Source organism: Eufriesea mexicana, unplaced genomic scaffold, assembly GCF_001483705.2.
Source record: "Eufriesea mexicana isolate 0111107269 unplaced genomic scaffold, ASM148370v2 scaffold77, whole genome shotgun sequence".
Taxonomy (NCBI): Eukaryota; Metazoa; Arthropoda; class Insecta; order Hymenoptera; family Apidae; genus Eufriesea; species Eufriesea mexicana.
The window spans coordinates 888,508-899,628 of NW_016908244.1; the positions used below are offsets into that span (position 1 = coordinate 888,508).

Sequence of the window (11,121 nt, forward strand, 5' to 3'; positions counted from 1 at the left end):
AGGAAAAGCGAAAAAGAGAGAGAGAGAAAAAAAAGGGAAAAATACGCGAAAGAGAAGCTTAGCCGTGGCACGATCGCGCGCGTGCCCAGGTAACTTATCCCCATCGACTCATTTTCATCCGGCTAATTTGCACCGGGGACTCGGCACCCTTCGATAACGAGGCCATCGAACCAAGTGCGATTCGTTTGCGAATCCAGACGCGCAACGAGCAGTGCGCCACTTTGTGCTCCGATACGCGGGAATTTTTGCAAAAGGGACTCATTCCACTTCCTTTTTCCTCTTTTCGTTCCATGACCGTTCCATGACCGCGAAAGCAACGGTACGATTACCGCCATGTCACGACCATAAATAACAGGAGTAGATGGCAGGATGGGAAAGCGAGCACCGGCAGAAGCAGGCGCGCACCGCCAATTGAAATGCATCATGCGATTCGAAATTATTGGTCTACGTCTCGCAAAGTTGCTCCGCGTAATATCATTAATTTCGAACGGCAAATAGCGAACCGATGCAACTTCGTTATCATTATCGATACCGAACCGAAATCGCGTGACAAGCGTGCAACCGCAAAGCGGAACGCCCCTGCGTACGCTTGGCCGCCATTGGCCGGTCGGTCTAATTTATCCTTTAAATAATGCACGATCTCGGCTATCATGTCGATTTTTGATCGGCAAAGGAAGAAAGTAGTCCGCGGGACAGGTGCGCCGCAATTAGACACGTGCCGTGAGAGCAACGGGGCGCGATTAAATTGCGAGGAAAACGACACCCGGTCAGACCGGAAGCCAAATCGTAGCCGACGGGCACGGCGATCGTAGGCACGGGGAAAGGATGCGCGTCCTCGAACGCGATACCCGCGCAAATGTTTGTGTCCCACGTGGAGACCAACTTGTTTCTATAAATTATTCGCACCCGCGCGGACCAAATGGTAATTTTCTAGCTCGCCAGCGTGCAATGGTTTATCCCGCGAGCCTGGTTTATCCTGCACTTGTTGAATCCCGTTTCTAATTACTTCTTCGAGACAACTTCAACGTTGCAAACGGTTTCGTCGCGCGTTAAAACGGGCAACGGCCACGTCCACCCCTTCGCGAAGGGGAAATATTTTCTCGGCGAAGCTGGAGAAAATTCTACCACTTGCAGCGAGAGAAGACGAAGAAAAAGAAGAAAAAGAAGAGGGGAAAAAAGGAGAAAGAGGAGAAGCATGATCTCGTTTTGGAAATCAAGCTATAAAGTATCGGAACGACGAGGTGGAGAAAGCGAAGCAAAGTCTTCGGCTCCCCCGAGTATTTTTCGAAAAAATATCTCTCTCGCGTAGGTGCCAGTGTCTCTCGCGAGATTCTGCGCGTCATTTCCCGTGGAATGGAAGGAAACTCGTAAGAGGAGGCTCGTACCAGTTCGGACTTGTCCGTGAGGCTAAACTAATTTGCCGCGTGAGGGTAGTCGCTGGGTTAGAGCTTGAAGTGGGGTGACACAGGGTCGAGGCAGATGGAAAGTTCAGAGGGGATGAAGGGAGAGTCATCTGATTCCACGTAGTGGGAGAACCGAATTCCGAGTGACCAGTAAAAATGCCACCCCACGCGCCCCTCCCCTTCCTTCCCTTGCCAACTTTCCTTCACTTTCTCTTTCCGCTTCGCCTTCTTCCCTCCTCTTCCCTTTCCTCTCCCTCCTCCTTCGGACCCTTTACCCTCACCAGGCCTACCTTCGGGGTATAGGAAGGACTGTGAACTGGGGTAAAAGACTGCTCGTGCTGAGTCGCGAGGAAGACGGTGATAGCTTAGAGACGCGCGGCTATGCTTGTGTCCGTGCGAGTGCGCGATCGTGTGGGTGGGCGCCTTTTTTAACGCACGTGTGTGCAGGTGCGTGAGTCTGAGAGAGGAGGAAGTGCCTTAACGAAGAAAGACTTTCTCAGTGACGTACGCGTTCCTTCGTACACCCTCCGCCTTCGCCGGTATCCCCGGCATCCAGAGCCTTCTTTCAGTTCAACCGATGGAAAAACTAATCCTAGTGGACAGTCCAACGAACTCGAACGTTGCATCGAGGGAACATGCGAGGACGGTGAATCGTCGATCGGATTTCGGCGTCGATTCGTCGAACCGGTGGATAAATCGAAGATATCCGCGGTGTACAAATGGGATCGCGAGGCAGCGATTTTAGAAGGAAGAGGTTAAATTTGGTGGAAAGAAGGAAACGAGAAGTCGGAGAAAATGTAAGGAACCAACGGAGCTTAGGAAGACGTCGTCCCTGACTTTGAAAGAGGGTGGCAGGGAGTAAGGGGTGAGTTCACTGGGGGGACTAGAAGCGAGGGTATGGGAACGGTAGCGGGGATGGGGGGTTGAATCAGCGCGGGGGTGTATGGGGGAATTAGTAGATGGCCGTGGACAATGTGGGGGATACTTTCTCATATCAAGTATGGCCGCCATCGTGGCACGATGGCCAAAACAATAGTAAGTAGAGAGATCCGTAGGCAGTCGTCGTTCCTCGCAACCCCTCGCTATCGTTATTCTTCCTCCCTCCCATTTTCGAAAATCTTACATTCGGATACCGTCCTTGAGACAACGAGACAACATTTTAGACGTTTCCCATTGTTTTTCTCGTGTTTCAGTGCGCAGTGAATAAAGTGATGTTATCGTCGTTATCGTCGCCGTTATCAGTCGCGAGCTCGTGCCTCGTTCAATGAAAAGGATTCATCATCGTATCGCTATAGTTAACAAATGGATAATGACAAGGAACCAGCCAATCGTGAACATTTTCCATTCTTTCACGTGGGCAAGTTGCTACTGATTACGGTAAGTGTCGTACGAAGACATTGTAACTCTCGAAATCGCTTATGATCTAGTCGACCCCATCGTCGTGAATAATCGTCGTCCAGTTTTTCGACTATGGTTGCCGATACTCTCGCTTATCTTTCATTAAAACGTCGTCAACGATGAAGAGCGAACGTTCCTCCGATTCCATCTGTCTCAGACGGAATAGTAAACTCCTCGCGCGCAACAGTACACGCGATTACTCGTTCACATTCTCACATTCGACCTTCGCGATTTTGCGACCAATTTTCCTCCATTGAGTAACCCGAGAATTCCAGCAACGCGTACAGGTAATTATTGCACTGAGGTCATCGGCGAAGGAGGAAAAGAAACGATCTCGAACATGGTATTTCATGATACGACGCTACACCGTCGCCCATTCGAGGAAGACTAAGAGTCCGTCCGATATCCGCCGACGTCTTTTGCATGCGAATACTCCACGTGGTTCATCCGACGACACGCATTGCGCAGATCCAACTTTCCGCGATCCCCACCTTTATGTGAATCGCACCTTTTACATACTTATTTCAGGTACGAATAACACACGACACTCGATTAACCTATCTCGGTCACGTGGACGCGTTTAACCCTTCTTTAAAATACTTTTATCGACTTTACGACCGAGCGCTTAAGAGGAAGCATTCTTATCCGTTCATTCACGCGAACCTCTTAATCCTCCTCCGCACGCTTCCCATTCAAAATGCGTCAAACGAGTTTAACGTCTCTTTCGGACCGTTCAAAAATCGAGAAGGGAACGAAATTTTTTCGCGATACCTCGTTCATGTTCGATCGGTCCCGATCGAGATAATTCGTTTTTGAAAGTTTGAAAATCGAAAGGGTTTAAAAGTTTGAAAGTTTAAAAGCGAAATGCAAGCGGCTGGATCGAGCTGGATGTCAACGAATCGAAATTGCAGCGACGTCGATCGCAAAGAGGAAGGTCAAAGTGGCGAGACGGAGCGTGCTAGATGTTTAAAGAAAAGAGGAGTGGGCGGGTGGATAGATTTTCAGTACTGGCGCGATGATATTTGTCTTGTTTACGGACAGACTTATGCGCGTGTGCGGACCAGTGAAGTTCGCTGCTCGATCAATAGGCCTCTACTGAAATCACATATAAACGCACTCACGCGCACACACGCAGGTTACTGTTCGAGCGGGCACACGCACGCGAGGACCAACGCAAAAAGTTCGCGAGCTCTTCTTTTCCACTTTCGGCAATCGGGATGATCGAACGACCCGACGCGATACTTCCATAATTTACCCCTCTCGTCCTCTTATCGATTCCGCAAATTCCGCTTTCCGCCGGGCTTTCCCGCTCGCCGGTGTCCAAACATTCGATTCATCTTAACCATCTTATCTCGCGAGTTTCCGCGAGTATTTTCCCACCCGGTTGCCACCAATGTACGTATACGCGTATAAACGTACGCGTATATGTACATTTCCGAGAAACGGGGTACGACGAAAACAGGTGGAACACGTACACGGGTCACGAAGCGTGTGTCGGGCATCTTGACCGGCAATCTCGTATAGATTACTTCGTCGAATCATATCGATTCGATGCATTCAATATTAATTACCGTACGAACCGCCACCGAAAACGCATAATTTATCATGCCGTCGGTTCACGACACGATAAAGGGTCAGCTGCGACCGCCACGCATCCGCGAACTCTGCACGCGGCATATGTTCGTCGCAGCATCGTTATTTTGTCAAGTCGAAACGTTGTTTAGCAGAGTATAATACGCCCACGCGACAAGCGCCACATACGATTTGTGGAAACGAAAAGAAGGCATATGCGTTATACGCGCATCCACGGTAATACCTCTTTCACTGGATGCCCCTCCGTATGAAAAGCGCGATAGTTATTTCCTTCTGTCCCCCTTCCGCGTCGTGCTTTCCACTCTTAAACAACATGTTTTCCACGACACCCTTTCGAGAACGACGAAATTCCCCTCGGGCCCCTCCTTTCTGCTCGTTGCCTGTCATTCATCCAATTTTGGCCAGAAACGGTGCAAAGGCTTTTCCACGATGTGCCGGGAACACCGGCCTACCATACGGGCGTATTTACGCGTATTTTTCGAAAATCCGTCAAATGTTACGCAGAAATGCGGGTTTCGCCTCGCAACACCCTGTCCCCCTGTCCTGGCCTGTTTTTCAACCATCGCGTAATCCAATTTCGGTAGGCTGACAGGCGGCCGTCCAAATTTCGGATAATGACCCCTACCACGTCCCTACCCATTCCAAACTTCAATTTATGCATTACAGCTTTTACTTTCGACGCCAAGGATAAAAGTCAGGGGTCACCTTCGCTATTCCCGGTTATAAAAGTTGCCGTCGTTTAATTAACCGTTGCAAAATGATATAACCGATCCGACGATAAAAATATCGAATTCCAAAGATAAAATATTTCAAGGAAAAATCAGACTCGCGCTGTACAAACTGCTGTGCAACTTATCGTTGTATACCTAAGAAATGATAATAGGATGAGAATTTTTTGTTAAAACCCGAGCGTTAGAAGCCGAGCACCCTTTATCGAATCGTCGAGTTTTTGCGTGGAACGCGATTGGTTCTCGATCCTCGAATCGCAGTCAGATCGATCGAAACGATTCGAAAATCATCGGTTCGGGGAATACAGTTAACGATGGTTAACGTGGTGGGGATATTTGTGTGATGGCTCTCCGAAGGTGGTAGGGACGAAAACGATGCGACAGGCCCTTCACGGGGCACCGTGCCTGCACCTAACAGTAACCTGGGAGAGTTCATAGAGGCGTAAGCGTGCGAGCACCATAGATTAGCACCTTTTCAAGATCTTTAAATTCCCTTTCGAGATCCTCCGACAGCGTATAGCCAGCTGTTTCTTTCGACCCTTTCAACGATTCGCCGCGTTTTCCCTCGTCCACTCTAACTTTAGTCCAATTTCATCCCTCCGGCCAGTTTTAGCGCGATCGAACGAATATCCTTGAGTAGAAACACCCTCTCCTCCTGACCCCTCGTTTGGTCGAGACGTTCCGTGGAAATCGTAAAATTTATATCGAGTGGCTCGTTCTTTCGAGGGCTCGTTTGACCAACGCCATCCTAAGGTAACCCCTCGGTCTACCTACCCTCCTCGATGCCACGTGCCAATAACGCCTTTGCAGCATTCTTCGCGTCTTAAAAGGAGAAAAGGCAAAACGATTGTTTCCCGTGCTGAACGTGTGGCTGCGTGTAGTTTCAACAAGAAAGTGCTGTTTACGCGCGATTTCTTCGATAAAAATGCGCGATAAAGTTCCACGTGATGCCCAATGGAATTGTGTTGTTTCGGAGCAGACCTATTTGCAGTCGACGATATTTACCGGATGGTCTTGAAACGAAGATGTTTCGCGGATGACTCTAATCGGTGACACCTGATTTTCTGCGAGGGATCGGTTCTCGTATCGGTAAGAACATTTCGTTCGCTTTGTTTCGGTTCGCAGACGTTATCTTTTTCTCCTTGATAGCTTCCATTATCGATATTACAAACCGTCTAATTTTCCGTGCCTTCGTCCAGTCTCGTTTCGATATTACCCCACGTAGCGGACGTGACCACTAGCAGAAACTGGCACAGTTCAATGACCTGACTATTATTTCGTGACAGGAGGCATGGGTCTGTCAACTTCAATTAGTAATTACCGTGCTTCTGAAATGCATATTCGTACTATCCTCTGAATTCAGCCCCAAAGTATGGGCGTACATATGAGTCATATAGTTGGTTCCCCAAACGTCTCCCTTTTCTGACTGTGTCCATTCGCGTATAGGGTGTCTCATCGTGGTAAAGGCCGTCAACTCGTGTATGCTTCTTTCTTCGCCGCTCGTTAGGTAATTCTATTTCCAGCTATATTATACAGCCATATTATACAGCTATAGCACGCGCTCGTATAGAAACCGTGCGCGACGAAACAAAACCAGAAATACGGATGAAATTTCAGAATCCATTCGTTCGGACATGTTCATTAGCAAACGTAGGATGTCGTCAGGTTTCGCGTTTCCCGGCTGGCCGTGCTGCCAAACGAATTGCAAAAAATTCTCACCGTGACGATTCGATGATACCGCGAAAATTACGTGGATACAAATAACAATAATAAGAGCGGGGGTGCGATTTTTGTTGGACAGAGCGACGAGTAATCGATAAGGTGGTACGAGATCGGGCCTGTCACGTCCAAGCAAGATGTCCTCGACGATGGCACACGAGACGACGATATCGGAGTTGACGGAATTGGACAGCGACGGATCGAGCTGCGGAGAACGCGACGCCAGGAAACGTCTTCGTTTCGATATGGATTCAACGGGGCCGAAGAAGAGGCGAAAACAAACGACGCCCGTGAGATTCTCTTCCACGTTGATGCCCGGTGTGCACGAGGAATCGAACGAGGACGAGGACGAGGACGAGGACAGCGAAGGTAAGCTGTCGTCGCAATCACCCATACCGAGTCAATCGTCGATAAGAGACGAAAACCTGAATAACGAATTCCGTTGCCAATACTGTAGTCAGTTTTTCGATAGCAAGGAAACGTTGAACGTTCACCTCGACAATGAGCACGGTTCCGCGAATCAGATGTCGCAACAAAGTCAAAGTAGGTCTCCGAATGCCGCGATCAAACAAGAACCGTCTCAGCAACTGGACCAATCTGAGAACCCCGTTAATTTGCTTAGCGTAAAGAACTTCGCGATAAACTGGCTGGCCACAGGGCAACACGTGCAATCGCACGCGCAAATGCAGACGCAGAACGAGGAATCCTGGCCCGGGCCAGCGAGTCAGCTGCCAACGTTGCCCAATCACTTGCAAATCCTCTCTGGCTTTCCTGGCGCCTTGGCGCAGTATCTACCCATGCCCGCGTTCCCTCTAACTGATTCCAATCCCATCGCGAGACCCTCCTTAGGACCAACGCCGGTCAGGATCTTTAATCCGGACGCGTACTGTGATCTGTGCAATAAAGAGTTCTGCAACAAGTATTTCCTCAAGACGCACAAGGCGAACAAGCACGGTATCTACGTCGATTCGCCGGGACCTAGCACCGTGGACAATAGTATTCCAGGACCTCTGTTCCCCGGCAACTTCCCTACCGGCATGGTGAAGCTGGAGCTGCCCGTGACTCCACCGACACCGACCGTGCCGTGCGATCTCTGCCAGAAACGTTTCAAGAACGAGGAGTCGATGCGCAAGCACAGGCAAAAGATGCACACCGAGCTACCGGATCAATCGCAGGAGCAACAGATCAACTTGTCGCAGCACGAAGATGACAGGGACACCTCGAGAGACAGTCTTGGCGGTATCGACACGCTGTTCAAGCAAGAGTACGGGATTGAGCAGGAGGATGCAACGTTCGTGCCAGCACCCAGACACCTATCGCCTCAATCGATTCAGCAGGCACGAGATTCGGGTTTTAACGCTGATCGCCTTCGTCGTTTAGGGGTCATAAATCCGGACGCGTTTTGCGAGATATGCTGTAAAGAGTACTGTAATAAGTACTTCCTGCGAACGCATAAAATGAAGAGGCACGGTATCATCGTCCAGGACAACGAAAGGTCGCCCAGTAATCCAGGATCAACGCCTAGCTGGCATCAAGTGCAGACCAGTCCGTTAAATCTGATCGTGACGGAGAATCCTGGTAGCACGGAGTCGAACGAACGAATCGGCGACGATTACGAGTGTAAACAGTGTGGCATACGTTTCCAAACGATTGGCCTGTATCAGGCACACTGCCGGAAGATGCACGACAGCGAGGAGCAGCAGTCGCCCAGGCAGGAGTGCGAGCTGGAACCGACGGATCAACGAAACGATTCGATCTCGAAGAATCTTCAAAAGTTGCAGACCATGCTGTTGCAACTGAACGGACTCAAGTCTGCCAAGGGGCTATCGTGCAACGTGTGCGGAAAAGAATGCGAGACCAGAGCTGCTTTGCATATTCATATGATAACGGAACACGGTGGCATCAGCGAAGATTCCGCGTCCTCGCCGCAAGAAAAGTCACCCTTGATCGCGACCACCGCGTTCTGCACCCTGTGCGGCAAAGACTACGTCAGTCAAGATGCTCTCAGAAAACACATCACCGAGGAACACCAGCCAACGATTTCGAGCACCATCCCGCACACTCCTACCACCACGGCCACCACCACCAATTCGAATTCGGCGAGCCAGACCCCGACCGAGAGAAAAGTCACATCGATGACCCCCACGTCCAGCTATTGCGAGATATGCAACAAGGAATTGTGCAATAAGTACTTCATGAAGACGCACATGCAAAGGATGCACGGTATCGAGATCGAGAACGGGGCTCAGATCGGGGGCGTGATATGCAACATTTGCAACAAAGAACTCTGCAGCAAATACTTTTTACGCGTTCACAAGCATAACACGCACGGCATAGTGGACGAAAACGCGTCCAGTTCGGTGAAGCAAGAGAGTCACGAGGCAACGAACGCGGATGACACGGCATTAAAACCGGAACAACTCGGCGACCTGAGTCACAGATATTTCACCCACTTTACGGAGGTCTGCCCGATCTGCAGCAGAAGGTTCCGCAGTATAAAGTGGCTGAAGGCTCACCTGATGGGTGACCATGGGAAAACGGGCATCGATAAATGGCGCGAAATGGAGCAACAGTATCAAACGACGCCCAAGTCGGGAAACAGAGCGGTGAACATGACGTCGAAGAACACGCAGCAAAGCTCGAATTTGAAGATACCGAACGGATTCGAAATCTCGCAGCAACTCAAGACCACCGATTACTCTGGCTTGGGTAACCAAGTTCTATCCAACTTATTGGGCTCGTCTTCGGAAGATCAACAGCTGAAGAGCTATCGTTGTTCCTATTGCAATTTCACCACCACCGTGCTCCCGTTCCTCTTCCTTCACGAGAGATCTCACGTGAGTTCCCGAGACAACGTGGAAGGGGAGAAGTCGCTTCAATGTCCGATCTGCTCGCAAGGCTTTCATCAACCGGAGATGCTGCATCAACATCTACTCGCGTCGCATCAGTTTCCAACGTTGCTGCCTCATTTTCAACCCCCCGTGCTTAACAGTTTGGGCCTGGACGCGGAGAAATTGAGCGACGTCAAAGAGAAATTCGATCTAGAAGCGAAGGAGGATCGTACAGGGAACAGCCCCCAAGTCACCGCCAATCAAAATATCCCCGATCCGATGAGAAGCAAACGGCAGGACGACACGGCGGTCCAAGTTACTCCTCAGGGTGTATATAAGTGCGCACAGTGCGGTTATGCGACGACCAATTTGAATAGGATTAAGAAGCACGTGAGAAAGGACCACAAAACGATCGGGGATCCTACCGACAGCGTGCTCGCCGAGCTTAGCAGAACTTTGAAGGACGTTGCCAACAGGCACAAGGTGCCAGCTTGCTACGCGATGCCACAGGATATGAACTCGAACCCCGACAAGACCATCATGCAGCCTTTCCTCATCGAGGAACAGGACACGCTGCAAGTCGGCGAGGAGTCCAGCTCGGAAAAGCGATTCGCCCCGGCTTTGGTCTATCTGCCGGTGAAATCGCGAATCAACAACGCGCTCACCGCGTCCTTCACCCTCAGTCCCGCTTGAAACTTCTTCCTTCTTCGCGATCATCCCCTTGGATTCTACCACTCGTCTCTACGTCTGCGATTTGAGCACGTGTTATTAGTTCCTATGTAAAGTGTAAGGGAATAGTTAGGGAAAGTTTATATATATTTTTCATATACGTGACTCGTCGAGGGTTCCATTCATCCGTTGTTTAGATTCGCGTCGCAATTCTCATCGCACGTTTTCTCGCGCAGCGAACAAGGATCTAAGAAGTACGTTCCGGAAAATGCCCTTCGTGTCCGTGTATTTGTCCGTATTGCTTGCTCGATGACTTTTCGTTCCTTTTTCTACCGCGTACATTGCAGACACGATGTATAGTGTTTATTAAAGGCCAACGGAGAATATCTTGGATCCTGCCTCAACGTACGCTCGTTTTAGCGAAGCACAGCAAAGGATCCTGCGTTTGAAAGCCACGTTGTTATACTGTTCCATTTCGGGAACGTTTTATTGTACATAGTATAATCGTAAAACTGACACGAACGGGTGATCGAAAAAAGTTCCTATTTTAAACGCGACCTCCGGAAAAAGCATACTGAACCGTGTCTAATCTTTCGAACAACGCTCTCCTTCGTTCCTTTTAATTATTTTCGCTTTCGCTCAAACCAAATTGCGAGCCATGCAGGATAGAAAGAAAGGAAAGTATACGTGACGCCGACTGGTCGTTGGTCGAACGTCGCCGATACGTACTTTATCGATGGTTTTTATTTTTCGCGATCGTGCTAGTCAATATTTTATATA

General features: G+C 49.7%; 1 protein-coding gene across 1 annotated transcript; it reads left to right on the forward strand.

The window, feature by feature from the left end:
• The first annotated feature begins 6,990 nt into the window (after positions 1 to 6,990).
• LOC108554836 (uncharacterized) lies at positions 6,991 to 10,365 on the forward strand. Its single transcript, XM_017910236.1, has one exon. It carries the CDS (start codon positions 6,991 to 6,993, stop codon positions 10,363 to 10,365), a length of 3,375 nt encoding a protein of 1,124 aa, XP_017765725.1.
• The last annotated feature ends 756 nt before the right edge of the window (positions 10,366 to 11,121 follow it).

What these genes read in the sequence shown, in the direction of transcription:
- LOC108554836 (XM_017910236.1), top strand. Translation starts at nt 6,991, where the DNA reads ATGGCACACGAGACGACGATATCGGAGTTGACGGAATTGGACAGCGAC.